General features: G+C 39.4%; 10 protein-coding genes across 10 annotated transcripts; 4 read left to right on the forward strand and 6 right to left on the reverse strand.

Annotated features, from left to right (window-relative positions):
- Positions 1–41: 41 nt before the first annotated feature.
- NESG_02274 (uncharacterized protein) lies at positions 42–1,859 on the forward strand (the record flags this gene model as incomplete). The annotated part of the gene is made up of 1 exon (XM_053049882.1): positions 42–1,859. One exon carries the CDS (start codon positions 42–44, stop codon positions 1,857–1,859), a length of 1,818 nt encoding a protein of 605 aa, XP_052904053.1.
- A 790-nt stretch (positions 1,860–2,649) lies between these two features.
- On the reverse strand, positions 2,650–6,231 carry NESG_02275 (uncharacterized protein; the record flags this gene model as incomplete). The annotated part of the gene is made up of 1 exon (XM_053049883.1): positions 2,650–6,231. The coding sequence occupies one exon, from the start codon at positions 6,229–6,231 to the stop codon at positions 2,650–2,652; it is 3,582 nt and encodes a 1,193-aa protein (XP_052904054.1).
- A 742-nt stretch (positions 6,232–6,973) lies between these two features.
- Positions 6,974–8,227, reverse strand: NESG_02276 (uncharacterized protein; the record flags this gene model as incomplete). Its single annotated transcript, XM_053049884.1, has 1 exon — positions 6,974–8,227. One exon carries the CDS (start codon positions 8,225–8,227, stop codon positions 6,974–6,976), a length of 1,254 nt encoding a protein of 417 aa, XP_052904055.1.
- A 238-nt stretch (positions 8,228–8,465) lies between these two features.
- NESG_02277 (uncharacterized protein) lies at positions 8,466–8,795 on the forward strand (the record flags this gene model as incomplete). Its single annotated transcript, XM_053049885.1, has 1 exon — positions 8,466–8,795. The coding sequence occupies one exon, from the start codon at positions 8,466–8,468 to the stop codon at positions 8,793–8,795; it is 330 nt and encodes a 109-aa protein (XP_052904056.1).
- Positions 8,796–8,914: 119 nt separating this feature from the next.
- Positions 8,915–10,039, reverse strand: NESG_02278 (actin, cytoplasmic type 5; the record flags this gene model as incomplete). The annotated part of the gene is made up of 1 exon (XM_053049886.1): positions 8,915–10,039. The coding sequence occupies one exon, from the start codon at positions 10,037–10,039 to the stop codon at positions 8,915–8,917; it is 1,125 nt and encodes a 374-aa protein (XP_052904057.1).
- Positions 10,040–11,434: 1,395 nt separating this feature from the next.
- On the reverse strand, positions 11,435–12,112 carry NESG_02279 (uncharacterized protein; the record flags this gene model as incomplete). The annotated part of the gene is made up of 1 exon (XM_053049887.1): positions 11,435–12,112. One exon carries the CDS (start codon positions 12,110–12,112, stop codon positions 11,435–11,437), a length of 678 nt encoding a protein of 225 aa, XP_052904058.1.
- A 108-nt stretch (positions 12,113–12,220) lies between these two features.
- NESG_02280 (uncharacterized protein) lies at positions 12,221–12,892 on the forward strand (the record flags this gene model as incomplete). Its single annotated transcript, XM_053049888.1, has 1 exon — positions 12,221–12,892. One exon carries the CDS (start codon positions 12,221–12,223, stop codon positions 12,890–12,892), a length of 672 nt encoding a protein of 223 aa, XP_052904059.1.
- Positions 12,893–13,807: 915 nt separating this feature from the next.
- Positions 13,808–14,896, reverse strand: NESG_02281 (uncharacterized protein; the record flags this gene model as incomplete). Its single annotated transcript, XM_053049889.1, has 1 exon — positions 13,808–14,896. The coding sequence occupies one exon, from the start codon at positions 14,894–14,896 to the stop codon at positions 13,808–13,810; it is 1,089 nt and encodes a 362-aa protein (XP_052904060.1).
- A 469-nt stretch (positions 14,897–15,365) lies between these two features.
- On the forward strand, positions 15,366–15,875 carry NESG_02282 (uncharacterized protein; the record flags this gene model as incomplete). Its single annotated transcript, XM_053049890.1, has 1 exon — positions 15,366–15,875. One exon carries the CDS (start codon positions 15,366–15,368, stop codon positions 15,873–15,875), a length of 510 nt encoding a protein of 169 aa, XP_052904061.1.
- A 773-nt stretch (positions 15,876–16,648) lies between these two features.
- On the reverse strand, positions 16,649–17,299 carry NESG_02283 (uncharacterized protein; the record flags this gene model as incomplete). The annotated part of the gene is made up of 1 exon (XM_053049891.1): positions 16,649–17,299. The coding sequence occupies one exon, from the start codon at positions 17,297–17,299 to the stop codon at positions 16,649–16,651; it is 651 nt and encodes a 216-aa protein (XP_052904062.1).
- Between the last annotated feature and the right edge of the window lie 89 nt (positions 17,300–17,388).

Consider the following 17,388-nt stretch of genomic DNA (forward strand, 5'->3'; position numbering starts at 1 on the left):
GGGGATAAGGCTTATATTGAAAAAAATTTAATGATGCCAAAATGTATTTGGTCAACAGCGCGCTAAAGTACATAGGAGTTATAACGAGTGATGACTCAGACAATGAAGAATACCAAAAAGTACTCACACTTCCTAAAAATCCAAAGGAGAATGTTGATAGAATAGGTCTTCTGCATGAATTAGTTCTAAATGCAAAAGAGAGTGCAGTTAACATATCATCCATGGCCCATGAAGATAACTTAAATATTGAAAAACCATTACAAGAGACTGCTTCTACTGAAAACAATGAATCAGTAGAGGATATGAATGAAGAGGCATTCTATAATGTGATTGGTGAGATAGTAGATGGCTTGGTTAACCAAGTAACAAATGATATAGAAGGCTGTGATACTAAAAAGACTGACGCTGCGACTAAAACTGAGACTGAGACTGAAGGAATTACTTTTTATATGCGCCGATTAAGACTTGAAGATGTAATAAGGCCTCTCAGAAAATCATATAATAGTCTGAAGAGTGCTGACGACAGATACACTGCTTTATTTATGTGTATACAGCTAATTATACGTAACAGCTTAGATATTCGCCTGTGGAATCAGACCTTCCCAATAGATCACAAGAGAATTATTTCCAGAATATCATACATGCTACTTGAGCAGCTCCTTCAGAAAAAAGCATCAATAATAAACCCGGCGATATACAAAGCATCAGAGACACGGGAGCAAATCACTGATGAGGAGTTGTCTATGGTGGTGATTGATGCAGTCACTGCTATAGGCAAGTCCGGTCTACTCGATGAGTTTGGAGCTATAATTAACAAATGGTATAAGGAATTCATTTCTCTTGAAACAATTAACCAGTCTGCATATCTTCTGCATATGCTACGATCACACCATGCAATGCTCTTAAACAACAAGGTCTTGAAAAAAAGAATACACATTGATCTAGAAATGCTTTCTTCTAAAATAGCTGAGACTAGAACTAAAAGAGGCCAGCAAGATTCAATTCAAAAAGCAATGGAGATGGATCTTTTTAAACCAGATGAAAAAAACGAGTATCCTATTAACAAGGCCTTGAAGGTGCTAATTTCGAATAGAAGTAAGTGCTTGGACGTGCTTAACAGTTCCAATATTAGTAGTAGTAGGCTATTTACCATTCACGAAGAAAATTTGCTTTTGGCTCTGCACAGTCAGTGGACAGTTGCAACAAAAAAGTACACAATGGTCTATAAGCAAATTGACCAGATAGTCTCTGAAATGGAAGACTTAGTGCTCACTCGGTCAGACTACAACTATATGAACAAGAAGGATATAAGCAATACATATGAAAAACGACTCAACAGATACAATGAATTCCTTGCATTAAAGCATGATGCACTTATTTCTAATCCTGAATACTATTCAGTAAAAGAGTACTTAAGCAGCACGATACTGGATCTTAAAAAGTTAGCCAAGAAAATACCCAGTGTAACCTATTTATGCAAGCATATGTGTGGGTTTGAGACACTTGCAGAAGAGAATTCTGATATTTATAAAAAGAGCTATGATCACTACGTATCTACCAAATACACAAGAGATGTTCTTGCTGAGAGCAAACAGAAAAACAAAAGTAAGAAAAATAATGAAGTGAAGCCAATATTGCCAGAGGGCACAGAGAACCCATTTGTTCAGTCCACTTCCTATACGGCTCTTTTTGCAGACAGTCTGCTTGATGATACTTACAATGCAGATTCAAAGAACTCTGCAGGTAGCAGTTCATCATCTAAAGGCATTAAAAAAGCTAAAGCACTGGTTTTAGGTGTAACTGCTGCATGCATGCTTGCTGCAGGTACTGTTTCAGTAGCGAGCGTTATATCTTCATAAGGAAGAGTTCATATAAGTTAATGAACTATTCTTCATTATAAATTCACATGCATTCTAGCTTAGGAAATGCATCTGTTTTTGGATAGCAGCTGCTTAATAATAAAGTGACTCTAATAGAAAATACTCCAACTAAGAAAACTAAAGACAAAAATTTATTTAAAAGTACTACTATATAGAGTCATTAGCAACAAAAAGATTTATTTTTATAGGTATTTTCATACTATACACCATTATATTGTACGGCTGTGGTATTTCGGCTATTCTAAGATGGCGCAGGCCTATCACAAAGCAGTAAGTGTTTTGCTCTCTTGCATATATTCTTATTGCTGCAGATTATATTCTAGGCATCTGAAAAAGTATCTATGCTTCAAGCAAGAACTAAATTCAGTATAGGGTATTAATACATTTTAATAAATATTTATAAACCAGTCAATATGCTACTCGTTATTTCAAAGTCTTTGATAATTCATTTTAAGATCTTTTGTTTAAAATATTGAGCATACAACAGGATTCTTTGTATAATAGAACAGTTATAGTTTGTCACTTGGTTAGTCTTAGATAATATAGCCGCCACCATTTACATCTTTCTCCTGGGTGTTTCTAATATTTTATGTGTTAGGATGTATTTTAGCATATAACAGAATTCCTTTAGTTTATGGCAAGTATTTCAGCTATACAATTATTATATAAATATATATAAGAGTCTTCCAAGGTAAAAGAAATAAATAAAAATAAATTTGAACACTTTATTTCTAGAAGCAGTACCATAGAAATATTCCAATGTGCATATCTATTTTAGTGCACTCGATATTTTTTTGACAAGCTTTTGGAGCTTTGGATTTGCACTCCACTCCTTGCAAATACTCTTCATCTTCTTTCTCAGCTGCGACTTCTCCACTATGTCTTTCAGAAGCTGCAAAAGACCTTGTAAAACCTCTTCTTTTTCTTCATTTGCTATTATCTCTGCTGTTTTGAGGAAAAGAGTGATCCAAGCGCCCTCTGCGTATCTTTCAAATACATCTCGAAGAAGGTTTATGATAAACAGCTTGTCTGACACTGTTCCCTCCTTCACCTGTGCAAGCAGAGTGGTAAAAACAGTAGGCCCGTTATTTTCCTCTGGAACGTACTCAGCTAGTATTGTCCGTATGGTAGAGCGCACGGATTTTCCTGTAGGGGAGTTGACATTGCCAATTATCTCCAAGAACTCGGTAATTGGGACATCACTCAAGAAAAACACTAGAATGTCTTTGTAGTGGTATATATCGTACTTTATGCTGCTTATTATATCTTCCTTGGAGTTGTGGTCTAGCACATAATTGGCAGTGAACAAAGCATACTTAAGTATCTCCAGAGCCACCATGCCTACTGCGTCTATTTTAGTGCGTATTTTAAGCAGATCCACAGCATGCTGCACTATCACTATAGAACTATCCAAATGCGGGGAATGCATGTATTCTTCCTTTAGCAGCTGCATGCACCCAAATAGTACATCGTCATTTCTGCTGCTGACCTGGCTGAGTGCCTGATTTACAGCTATTTCATATGCTGGCTCACTGCGCCTGCTAGTAATAGCCTGTATGGCAGCCTGATGCAGCCAGCTGCCAGGCTTCTCATGTGCAAAGACCTCCTGAATGAGATCAGATGGTGAGTCTTTCAGTGCGTCTATATAGACTTTAATTATTTTTTTGTCTTTGAATGAGCCGTTCAAAATGGAAAATGCTTTCTTCCCTGAGTACTTCTTCATTACAAGCAGAACTATTTCTTTAAGTATACTGAGCGCATCTGGGTCTACTATGTATGTAGAGTCTAGGTATCCGCTAAGAATTGGCGCAAGTCTTTCAATGCAAGGCGCGCCTGTGAATAGCTTTATAATTTTAACTACTGCATCAAAGTGCGAGGAAATCTTTTCTCTCTCCTTTCTCCAGTACCTTTCAAGCTCTTTGCAGAAAAACTCTGCTGCTGCGTTGACCTCCTGTGGTGTGTACTTTTTCAGGGCGGCCATCACTTTTATCTGCAGTGCGTTCTGGGTGGGTAATGCGCTTGTGTCCTCTAAATTATCGTCCTCGTTCTCATTTATGCTATGTACGTTTGCAGACTTGGAGACAGATAGCTGTGCTGCTAAAATACCAGTACGCCGGATATCTTCTTTCTTGGATGCCTCTTCTTGCTCTGGTGTGAGGGTGACTATGGTCTTCCTCTCCTTCCTTGATGGAACATCGCTGGCAGGCCTCTTCTGGGTAACAGATTTTATAGGTATTACAACTGTCTGTTTTGTGCAGTGCTTTATAATCATTTCTATATTCCTTGGGTCCGTCTCTATTTTCTCTAGCTGTGCTACTAAATTTTCATTCAGATCTATAAACACGCCTAGCAGAGCATGTACCACGTAGTCACGGAAGGCTTCTCTTCTTAGCAAAGTGTACATGTGCTCTTGAATTATCATGTATATTGTGCTGCTCCGGATGAATCCATTCTCTTTGCTGAGCAGCATCTCCATCTCCTTAGTGAGATCATACTTTACCTCCGCTGATGTCCCTTCGTACACAAACGACTTGCTGCTCTGGGAATACATCCATTTAGTGGTAGTGTCTGCAACAGGAGCATTGCACAGAAGCTTCATCTTATCCACTATCTGCACATAGTGCAGTGGGTAGTTTGTGTTGAGTATGTGGAGGGCAAGGAATATAGTGGCCTCGCCTTCTACCACAGAAATATCCTGCTGCAGGTATTCTGAATTACTGCAAGATATTCCCTGCCACATTGTAGTGCTGTTTGTTAGTCCTGCCAAAACGCATGCTTCGTACGTTCTATATGCCCCCATGATGGTTTTCCAGACCTCTTTCGTTACTCTTCTGTCGGTTATTATTCTTCTCTGGAGAGACAGTGGGAGTGTGCTCAGAATATTGCACAAATATTTTGATCTAATTACCCTATCTCTATCATTCCCGTCAGTATCAATGATTCTTTCAATTTGTATTGCGTGCTCCTTTGCATTTACGGATGCACTTCGCAGAACAGCATGCTCCCAGCACCGCATAAGAACAGGAGAGTCAGTTTGCTTTCGCAGAAGAAGCAGTGCAAGCCCAACAATCTCTCTTCCATGGACTGTATCAAGAATTTCTGTTAGAACATGGTCTGGATAAACCTCATTAACAATGCATATTCCATTGCATATTGCCTGATTAATTACTCTACTACTGGGCATACTTTTTGTGCGATATTTTTGTGCGTATTTAAGAAGAATACTACTTTGGTTTTCTGCCACGTAGTTTTTATCCATTTCTGAATAACTATCCAGCAGCTGGCTAAGGAAGAGTGCTACAGTTTCTTCTATACTTTTTTCGAAAGAGACTTTTTCTAGGGCCTCTGGCCCCATAGACATAAGAACAAGCAGGCCGGTGTGGCTATCTGCCCTATACATGCTGTCTGGGTCTTCTTCAATTCTAGCTAAAACACTTTGAAGAATTCTTTCCTCTGAAGCCATTTTGTACTCCTTATTTATATACACAACTGCCATCTCCAGAATATTCTTTGGGCTGAGTGCTTCTACAATTCTATTTATCGAATTCTCCTGGAACTGGTAATGCGATGCTATTTTAATGATGATTTCAACTGGAAATTCATTTACTCTTGCAACTAGGTCATCTATTCCTAGCTGTGACCATAAGGACCCTACCATGGTAACAAGAGGCAGCAGGTACAGCACAATCTTCTGCATAACAGATGGATCAGCTCGTTCCTTGATCTTTTCCAGCAGTAATTGCACATCCTGCTCACCTAGCTTATAGAGCGAAGTGTATCTTTCTATATCAAAGTACAGGTTTCTGTTTCTGTCCAGCAGCAAATTTGCTAGGAAGCAGACTCTAAACTCTTGGCTGCTTGCTTCTAAGAGACTGCAGACCCAAGGAGAAAGTGTCTGCGAGGCCTTCAGTGCTTCTGAGATAGAAACAGCTAAATACTGCTCTTTTTCCCCTACAAAGTTATGGTTGGATATTCTACTAGATATATCTGCACTACCCCAGGAGATTGTTACAATCTTCTTAATTAGATAGAAGATGTTTGCAAGTGAGTCTGCATCTTTTTCCTGCTCTGCTGCCGCCAAAGCCGTCTCTGCTATCTTGGCACTGCGCGTCTTGATGAAAAGAGCCTCTGCTGATCTGCAAGTGGCTGTCCAGTCGTCTTCATTATGCGAGTTTAGTATTAAATAGTTTACTTTTTCCTCTATGCCCTGTGGGGCCCCGTCCATAAGCTTTCTGAAAAGAGGATGCGTCTTTGCCCACCCACTAAGAATTCTATCTGGTTCATCTTCTCCTGCAGGCTGCCGTATTTTTGCAATTCTCTGCGCTATGTCTATTTGCCGCTGTGAACTCATAAAAAATTTACTTCGTTTCACAGCGCACTTATATTTTAGAGTAGGCTGTTAAGAGTTTAGAGAAATAGAAGCAACAAGCTAGCACATGCAAAGTACTCTTATTGGCCCTCTCATAAGCGTACAACAACTATTTGCTTGTTTCTGGCTGCTTTTTCAATATTTCTAGGGGGCTAATATGCAGCTACTTTCCATCACTACAAAGAATGGGCTTTTTACAGTACTATTTAAGAGATATCTGATAAGCTAGACTGCAAATGCACACTTATAACAAAAGCAGCAGAGTACGCTAAATTCTTACTTAGAAAGTATTTATTGAACCACTGGGTTTTCCATGCAAATTCAAGTTATCAATGCATGTGAAGCAGAGAGGGCACTTTTGAGTTACTCCAGTTATAGATGTATCTTTGTAGTTCCATATAACTTTCTTGTTTATTGGAATAGAAAGTGCATATATTGGATGCGGCCTATTATGAAATACTTGCTGCATACGGATATTTTGTAAAGAATAGAAGAAATAGGAGGCGCAGTTATGCAAGAGTAAAATACAGCAAAGCTCTTCCTTCTATGGGAAAGTAAAATATATCTCTAAAAGAGAACTACTACCAGAAGTTGCACATGACTATTATCTAGTAGCTAATGCATTGTATTGGTTTAGTACAGGGCATTCCCAAATATTAAAGGGAAATAGACTGTAATTTCAAAAAACGATTTAAATATCTTGTTACGCTCTATGAAGGAAATTTTACTCTGTAGCCAGGTCACTTACAGAACAGATTTCGAAATTCACTTCTGCCCCATTGTAAAAAAGAAACTGCCCTCCACTCTTTTCAAAGTCTCCGCAAATAGCAAAGACCTGGTCCTGCTGCTTATGCGTAAAGCAGTCATAGCTGTCTCCTATAACCAGACCTCTGAACTCCTCTGTGTATGACAGGTCTGTGTACGGGATGAAGGGATTGAAAGACGCCTGTGTTAGAAGCGCGCTGCCTAGTTCTTTTCTGAAGCTGCCCTTTACAACACTTTCTTCTCGTATGCCATCGATCAGATCAAAGGACCCAACCAGAAATGCCTCGTTTTCTATTCTTATCTCAGCAGGGTTTGTGGAAACAGTAAGGTTTTTGTATGTTGTGCACTCTCCGCGGGGATAGAAATACCTGCTCCCTACGCCTGGGATGAGTATAAACTCAATGTTTTTGTGCACCTTTGCTAGAGATGCTTCTATTCTGGGCTGCATGTTGGCAAGAATCTCTGTTTCATGCAGCATAATAACCACTGCAGCCAGCTCTATTTCGTATTCTGCATATACTTTTATCACATCGCAGATTTTCTTAATATTATCAGCTGTGGAGACAAACTGAGAGATCATTATAAAGTTAGATTTGCCAGGCACTGAACTGCTATTAATTGACCTTCTTTCCGGAAGATGTATCTTTTCAACAGAAAACCCTTTTTCAGTAAGCTTCCCCTCAAATCCTGCACATATTCCTCTTCCCACAAAATAGTCGCTCTCTTTTATCTCACAGACCAGAACTGAGTCATCTTCGTCTTCTATCTCCACATCGCCTGTCTCTGAAATATGCACCATTCCAAATATCATGGAGGGTGTATCTGGCTTCAGTGTTACAATTGATGTTTTTGGGAAAACAACCCCTTCCTTCAGCACTTTATATCGGGCAATCCCGTCTGGCTTGTACCTAACTGGATTTACTTCTATTTTCTGTCTTTCCTTTTGCTTATTCTTAATTGCATCCTCAACTGCTTGCTCTGTAAGTATTTCAGAGACATAGTTTGCCTTGATTATGTCTGCATATATTTCTGCATTGTCTATAGTCATCTTTTCTCTTATGCGCTTTATTACCTTTTGGGAGAGAGGAATTGCGCGTTCTTGTGTGAATATTCTGTACACATCCATCTCTGTGAGTTTGTCTGCAGTCACTTCTACTTTCTCTTGCTCTTTCAGTGGCTCTCCACTGTCTTTATCAGATGCGCTGTTTTCCATTTCTGCCAAAAAGAAAGAGCAGCTTTTATAGTTTCCAGAAACATGCAGATGCAGGCTCTACTTCAAGGATTTCAAGGAGCACGTGCAAATGCATAGTTCAGCATATTTAAAGAAGCCCCTTGCTTACTTTATTCGCATTCACATTCTGCGTGGTATACTGTATTGAGGCACCTGCTTGTATGCGCTAGACAAGAGCACAGTCATAACAGCATGATCTATATAAATATACATTTTTGGCTTGAGGCATATACTTGCTTATATAAGAATAGAAAAGGCATATAGTTCAAGTGTTCTTTGTTCATTCTGCACGGGTAGCATGGAGTCTGTCTATTTAAGTGGAAGTATCTGGCAGAAGCAAGTTTACTGCATTTTTATGTGTAGCATGTGCGTGTGCAAGGATGAATGCTTTTATGCATGTGGGTGTTCTGGATATTTAATGATAAATGGTCTTGCTAGAGTCAGGTGTTTCTGCCACCCAAATACTCACAGCATACTTCAGTGCAAAAATACTTTCATGCAGGAGGGCAAGCCACGGGAAGACACAGCGCAGGGCCGGGTGTGTTGGTAAGAAAAGAGAAAAGACTCAGAAGGGTCTGAATTATTAAAATATAAAGAAGCCCTCTTTAAGACAGTAGAGAAAGAGGGTGGCACACAGCGCGGCTACACTAATTTTCAAATAACTTTTATTTAAAAGCATTTTCTGTGGACAACTGAAGGTCCGCACTCGTCGTACTCAGCCTTGCTGATCCACATCTGCTGGAAAGTACCAAGTGAAGCCAAAATTGAACCACCAATCCACACACTGTATTTTCTCTCTGGGTTTGCCACAACCTTCACCTTCATGGAGGCAGGAGCCAGCTTAGAGATCTCATCCTGCATTCTGTCAGGCATTCCCTGGTACAGAGTAGTACCTCCTGAAAGAACGATGTTTGAGTAGAGATCCTTTCTAATATCAACATCACACTTCATAATTGAGTTGAAGCATGTTTCGTGGATACCGACAGTTTCCAGTCCCATGAAAGATGGCTGGAAGAGGGCCTCTGGGGCTCTGAATCTCTCATTTCCAATGGTTATGTTCTGGCCATCTGGCAGTTCATAGCTCTTCTCAAGCTCGCTGGATGGCTTGGCCATCTCTGCATCGAAGTTTGGTGCAACGTAGCACAGAGATTCCTTAATGCTTCTGACTATTTCTCTCTCAGCAGTTGTAGTGAAGGTGTATCCCTTCTCTGTGAGGATTCTCATAAGGTAGTCGGTCAAGTCTCTTCCGGCCAAGTCTAGTCTAGAGATAGCATGGGGGAGAGAGTATCCTTCATAGATAGGAACAGTGTGGGTAACACCATCTCCAGAGTCCAGAACAATACCAGTGGTTCTACCGCTAGAGTAAAGAGACAGAACAGCCTGGATGGCCACGTAAAAGGATGGACAGTTGAATGTCTCAAACATAATCTGGGTCATCTTCTCTCTGTTCAGCTTTGGGTTCAAAGGTGCCTCTGTCATAAGCACTGGGTGCTCTTCAGGTGCAACTCTTAGCTCGTTGTAGAAGGTGTGGTGCCATATCTTCTCCATTGCGTCCCAGTCATTGACAATTCCGTGCTCAATTGGATACTTAAGCGTAAGAATACCTCTTCTGGTCTGGGCCTCTTCTCCAACATAGGACTCCTTTTGACCCATACCTACCATAACTCCATGGTGCCTGGGCTTACCTATTATGCTTGCAAAAACAGCTCTTGGACCATCATCGCCTGAGAATCCTGCCTTGCACATACCAGATCCATTGTCTATTACCAATGCTTTGCTTGCTTCGTCTGCCATTTTACAGGGGTCAATAAAAAGAAAAAATAAATACTTAGGAATTTGTTTGTATTTTGGGTTATTATTGTTTTTTTAATAAAAAGATATAGTAAATATGTCTCAATAAACACGTCAAAATGATATATAGTCCGTATTTATACCGTGCATACTGTCACTGTAATGGCATGGTTTCCTGTGGGCCTATCGCCTTGTTAGAACAGCCCGTATCAGTGGCTAATTGAAATTTTAATTAATTTGCAATTTATAAATTTGATTTTCTTACATTATATTAACTAGTCTAGAATCAAGTAATATTGTTCTGGAGAATAGTAAAGCCTGCGATCGAAGGGTCTATAAAGGTAAATGCTGTCTTTGGAAGCGCCGAGTGAGGCGGAAGATCTTCATGGATAAATTGTTTTCTTGTTGTTTTCGAAACAAAAACACACAAGAGAAAAGAAATTAAAGAAAACAAAACAAAGCACATAAATTAGATTTAAGCAATATTGTATAGGAGAATGCACCATGACCGCCTAATTAGAATAGCATGCTGAGTGGGGTAGCGTAGGGTAGTGAGGCAGTAATGGCTTTGTGGGCAATTATTTTCTTTGTTATTAACTTGCAGAAATTTGCAAACACAAAATTGCAGAAATTGAACTAATTCCTTTTAGAACTCAAAAATCCTTGGCAGTCGATTAATAAGATATTAGTGCGGATATTATTAGACAGCACTATTAGACACAAAATATGAAATATTAAGTATAAAGCCTGCATTAGCACAAACAGATTCAATATTTACAGAGTGAAAATAATATAATTCTTTCATGGCTGTATCTCTGCCAGCTGGGCATACTAGGCCTACATGCAGTGCATAGAATTTTTTTGTTGCTTTTTAGTCTATTTTTAATTTAAGACAGTGTGTTTGTTTGCCTTTTGTTTATACAGATAAATAGATACACAAAATAATATATCAAAGAGCATGCTTCTTTGTATTGCTAACACTTAAAACACTTAAAACTACTGTTAATAATATATTGTAATTCTGTCTGTCTAGCTTGCCTTAAATAGCTAGTCTAGTAGGGTTCTTTAATTCTTTCAGACTTTAAAAGTACTCAGCCCGACTATATATATCACTTATATCTATATAGTGTACATTTAGTCCACTGCATGCAAGTGCTAAAATTCTTTTAATTTTATATTTCTTGTCTTCTCTATTACGAGTATATTTCTATGTGTTCTTTAATATTGAGCTAAAATAAATTTGCTGCTGTATGTTGTCTTAATATATCCATACGCTGCTGTAATGCTGTCTGGTTCTGAGTTTTATATCTATGTGCACCTGCACAGGATAGTACTTTGATTTATGGAGTGCCTTTTCCTGGCCAGCCTTGTTGTTAGCACCTTGTCTTTGAGGAAGTGTTAAAAAACATTTAGAGTCTCTTCAAAGTATGTGCATATTTTGGAGCAGCAGGTGGCTGCAGAGAGAGCGTATGCAGAGAGGGATAGAATGTGGTGCATTCCTGTGTTTGGGTCTTCTCCACTTGAGATTGCATTAATGTAGAATACATACTCTGGGATTTCCTTCTGCTCAGATATTTCACTGCGCACTTCTATGCTATGCGCATGCTCTTTGTTTTGTTTCTCTGCATGAGCTTTTATGTCACAATTTAACGTGTCAAAAAAGTTCTCGCCTTCCTTTGACAGACCCACTTTTATGCTTTCGTTGGAGATGAAGCTTTCCAGTCTCTCCTTCTCAACTTTCATTAGCTCAATTCTCTCTCCTTCTGAGTATATTCTGTGCCTCTCCAGTAGCTGCACAAGCAGCCCACTGAACCTGCTGTACACTCTTGGAATTCGTATGGTTTTGTTCAGAGTCACCACCTTCCCTATGCTTAGCTCAATTAGCACGCGCAGATGGCCTGCCTTGTTTAACGGCGAGTCAAGCAACATCAGCAGACACTGGTGGAGTATATCTGGCCTGTACTCCGTGCTGTTTGCCCTTTTCCTTGCTTCAACCATTTCACTGCTGAGCAGCTCCTTTCCTCTTTTTGTTTTGACTATTTCTATGTTTGCATTCTGCAGAACTACTGTCAGCATCTTTCTGCAATAAAAAAACAACAAATAAATTGCTTGTTTATTTTCCAAAGAGTAATCTAGATCTGTGCCCCTCTTTCATTAAGGTCCGTTCATTATTTGTGTTTATTTATGGACAGAGGTGCACGAAATGAAATCGTTTCGGATGTTTTTGGTATTCTGAAGAGCAGCAAATCTAGTCAGAGTGAGGGAGATGAAAGGAAGAAGGACATATTTTGCGAACCCGACATATCCTATGAAAAGCCCTCATACTCGTATGCCACTTTAATAACCCAGGCAATAATAGATAGCGCAGAGAAGAAACTAACACTCCGGGCCATATATGCATGGATTATGGGGAAGTACCCGTATTTTCGGAGGCAGCGAGGGGGGTGGCAGAACTCCATCCGGCACAACCTTTCCCTCAACAAGTGCTTCTACAAAATACCAAGAACAAACAACGATCCGGGGAAGGGCTCCTACTGGACAGTTGACTCTGAGTATCTGAACGTCTTCAATCCACACGCCAAGCCTAAAAAGGAGTGTAGAGAAAGAGGAGAGAAAGACTGTAGAAAGTATCTGGATGCGGACAAGTCTTCCTTCTCTGAGATACTTACAAATGAAAGAAACTTCTTTGACTCAATTGGTGTCTCTGACAAGCACATTTTTACAAAGTCATACGACTCATTGATTTTTGATGGAAACTTGCGAGATTTGGATGGGGATAGCTTTGAAAAGCTGCTCTCCAGATCTGAAGGTTCGTTCTCAGGCAGCACCTCTGACTACTTTAAATTTTCAAGGTAATCATGTATACTTTGTAATTAAACTTCAATAGAATAATTGGCTTATTTATTATCATTTTAGTATTTCCTATGTCCCAAAAGGCACAAATAGTGGCACTAGAACCAGCACAGACAGGCGGGCTGTTTTCCTTGGCGGCTGTCTAAATAAAATGCTGCATGCTCTGCTGCCAGAAGATTCCAAGAAGAAAAGGCTTAAGATGCGTATATATTATATTTTTACTAATATTCAAGTGTGTAGACTGTGTAGGCAGCTGTAAAGGCTTTTTCTGGAATATGTGTTTGTAAAGGATGCGAATTTATTTTCATAGAAGAGAATCTGCATAATCTGAAGCAACCAGAATTGTATACAGATATCTTCTTCAAGCACTTCTGCTATGCATGCGCGCACTAATTGTATACAGCTAATTCTTCTGTCAATTTGTCAAGAAGAATACTGCATTGCTTTACAAAGTGCACAGTCACATAAGATGCATCTGATTTACAAGACCAAAAGGACTAATTTACACGGGATATAAGAAGTGTTTTTGCATATAATGTATATACAGAGTGTTTCTGCGTTTCTCAAAATTACTTATGTTTAAGTTATACTGAAAATAGCATCTCTTCATAATTCTGAAATACCATGAAGAAGATTAAAGTGTAATAGTCTGAACATTTTAAATATAATGATTTATATGAAGGCTACTGAAAGTCACCCGAGTGCATTTAATGATTACAGGCCAAGATGAAATATCTCATCCTTACTAATGGACAAAGCAGCAGGATAGTGCAGGAACAGAAAGCCATGCACTCATCTGCAATAGAAGTACTAGGAGGGCTTAATACAAATAATACAAATATAATGCAGTCTAGATGGTTTTCCAGGCAGATAAGTCTACAGAGTAAATATAGCAGCAGGCCATGCTTGTCATATCTATTAATTGTGGCGTGCAGTACGAGACTCGTTTACACTTATATATATCATATGGCTTATCTCGTTGTTAAGTACTTTTAGAATAGTACCAGTTTGCACGCCCAGAGATATAAGAGGAGTACACAGTAGATCAGTATATTCAGTGTCGTATATAAGTGAGGTGTCCTTTAGCACAACAGTATCTTCACATACTTCAATCTGAAGGTGTCTCAGGATATCCTGCAAGCTTGTTGTTTTTTCTATTTCTATAGTGTGCGCAGTAGGCCCACATACTCTGCATTTGGCGTACGGAGCAATGCCTTTAACTCGCCGTATACTATTGCGGTCTAGGTAGTATATATTGTGAAGTACTCCTTTCTCTAGCATATCCATTTGCAGAATGATCAGGTTCGCTACCAAGGCATTTGTTGTAATAACTGAGGGAATTGTTTTGTCAAGTATCTCTTTTGTCACAGAAATATCTTGCACTTCTATATTATACTGCACAGCGCGCGCTGCTGATATTCTGTGGATCGACTCTAGAGTGTCCTCTGCCCCGCGGTTGCCCACTTCGTCATACTTTGCCCAGTGGACGCAGTGGTGCCACTCAGTGGGCGTTCTTCTAAGGGTGCAGATCGGATATACCTTTGCATCTGACACTTCCCTGCACTCATAGCACTCGGTTTTTTTTGGGAATATTATGTATACCTCGCCATCGTATCCTGCAGTGCCACTTTCTATCACAGGCACGCCAGAAAGAACACTCATTCTGCTGATGTGCTTTCGTGCAGGAATATTATCCACACAGCTCAGAATGCACGAGAACTTCTTAAAGAACTCCACAGTGAAAAAAGCACTTGTTATATCCTGGGTGAAGAATCTTGACTCTATTGCATTCGAAGATAGAGCTGCAATTGACCTAGAGAGAATCTCTGCCTTATACTGGCTGATATCCTGCAAGGTGAAGAAAGACTGCCTGTTAAGATTAGACAGTTCAATTTTATCCATATCCACAATAGTAATACTCCCGGTGTATCCCTTAATAAGAAGATGCGCCACTTCACTTCCAATTCCTCCTGCACCTACAAGCAAAATATTCTGGCCTTTTTGCATTTCCAAGGGAGACTAGAACGTAAATTTTTTCAAATTTATTCAGATAGACAACAGCACATACTTGCAGTGCAGTAGTTGAAATTATTATATGCAGCAGGGAAAATAGTGGGAATTCTGTATAATAGCATATCTATTGAAAGAATCAGATTTACAAAACAAAGTGTGTATTTAGGCTATAAAGATGCTTTTAGTATGCATGAAATCGTTTAATGTACATGCATTTGGCACTCTAGACAATACACATAGTTTCTTCCACTTTAACACCTCTGACTATACACTACTACTGAGGGTGCCTCTTAAGTAGCATACTATAAAAGTACAGAAAGAAAAGTAAAGAGAATAATATATTCATATTTGCATTATAAATAGTAAGGAAGATGCAGGGCATAGACTGTCTCTCTGCATGTACTATATAAGGTTGTGCAAGTGCCCGTATAAATATGAAAAAAATATGCTATTTTTATTCTGGATGGAGAATACGTGCTTCAGAGATTCTCTCTGGCTTCAGGAGAATATTCTGACGAAGGATACAGTCACAGAGTACTTCTCATACTCCCAGTTCTACGATAAGAACTGCAATAATGAAGTGCTTAAGATGCAGAATATTCATCAGAGCGCGCAAGACCTAGAGACTTTCTTGAGTAAAATGTGCGGGGTGCAGTACACAATCACATACGCGTTAGAGCCAGCTCTCTTTATTATTAAGAAATGTGAAAGGCTTTCTCCTGAAAAAGTCAGAGTTATTGACTACTTCTACGTAATGAACGGAACAGTCTACCAGGCACCAACCGAGAAAGAAGTCTTTTCCACGCGATACACAAACATTCTATTCTCAATGTTCAGCTCATTAGAGAATATGCCGTTTCTTGTGCGAGCTCCGTCTGCGCAGACTGAAAAAAGAAAGGGTGTAAGCATAGGGCGCATGTCTGGCCTGTTTAATGCGTACGCAGCAGATTATATGGAGAATAAACAGCCATAACCCTGCAGAACAACAGCACAAAGAAGATGCTCAAATTGCGCCTTCACTGCATAAAGAATAGAAAGACTAAAGAGCACAGTGGCACAGAAGAAAAGCGCTTAGAGAAAGGCTTAGTAGAAGAAGCGTAGATAAAAGACAGAAAATGAGCATACTTCTAGATCAGGTGAATTAAATGCGCGAGTACCAGAGTTGCAAGAATCTTTAATAAAACCAGACACTCAAAGCCAGTATGGCCTAAAACACAGAATATTATTCACTTTTGCACGTTCGTGATACTTTTTGCAATCTCATAAAAGCATTTGGAAAACAAAAGAGTAGCTAGTACGGCTGCACTAGGCCATCGATTAGACTGGCTAGGCCTATTCATATATAACCCGAACCCGAATAATATTAAGAGGTATAGAATATATATGCTAAGCCATCTACTGTTTGCTCCATAATAAACGTAGATTTAAATAAATGCACACGTGTGTATGAAAGAAATAAGAGTAAAATTAGTTTAAACCACTGGGATTTAGTGTGCATTTGTACAGCATATGTTATAATGATTTATTTATAGCCTTCTATGTATATAGGCGTGCCATCCTGGTATTCTTGTGGGTTGTGCATGGCTGGGTTTACGGCAATACATTCTGCATATAGCTAATCCATTGTAATTTATATCTAGCAATTATAACCCCTAATTGGAGAGCGTCTGGCGTAGTGCCTACAACCATATTAAGCAGCGCCTATTTAATACCTCTGCAAATTGTTTTATGCAGAAAGCTGTGCGTCTACTCGTCTGGTGTTAGATTCTCTTTGAGTAAGGGGCTGTTCAGGCTCTTTTCAATCTGCACCTCCCACCGCCGAATTCTATTTATGGCAGCAATGGACTTTACTATAACTTTTTCCTTTGCCTTAAACTTAACAACAATGCTTGACTCAACCAAGGGATCTGTCTCTGCTGCGTGCTGTTTTACTAAATCACGCATATCTGACACGTACCCCTCTGCCATTCGGAGGAGCTCCTTCTCATCAAGATACATTTGGTCAACATATCTTTCTACTTTTCCTATGAGAGACCTTCTTTCCTGCTTGAGCATGTTTGCAGCATTTGCTATTGACTGAAATCTTTGCACTATCTCATCAGGCTCTGGCACGCTATTCATACCTGTTTTAAAGTACGTCGATGGATTGCTCGACATCTCAGAGCCATTCGGGTCTATGTACTTATGGAGCCGCATATAGACCTTTGACTTAAACGAAGGGAATGTCTGCATTAGCTTCTCAAATACTTGCAAAAAAGAGTCCATATTTTTCATTGGAGGCTTGCTGTGCCGCGATGGCATGATATCGTCTGGATTAATTTCTACTCTAGCTGTGCCCAGAGAACTATGCAAAATGAGCGCTATTATTTGAATACCTCGTCGGACAGTTATTTTCATTACTTTTGAGCGTGTTAATTTCCTTATATGGAAGGTAAAACTTTGTTATGTAATCTACAAATAGTTTTGTTTCTGCAGGGGGGTTTAAG

Source organism: Nematocida ausubeli (assembly GCF_000738915.1).
Source record: "Nematocida ausubeli strain ERTm6 chromosome Unknown supercont2.5, whole genome shotgun sequence".
NCBI classification, from domain to species: Eukaryota; Fungi; Microsporidia; genus Nematocida; species Nematocida ausubeli.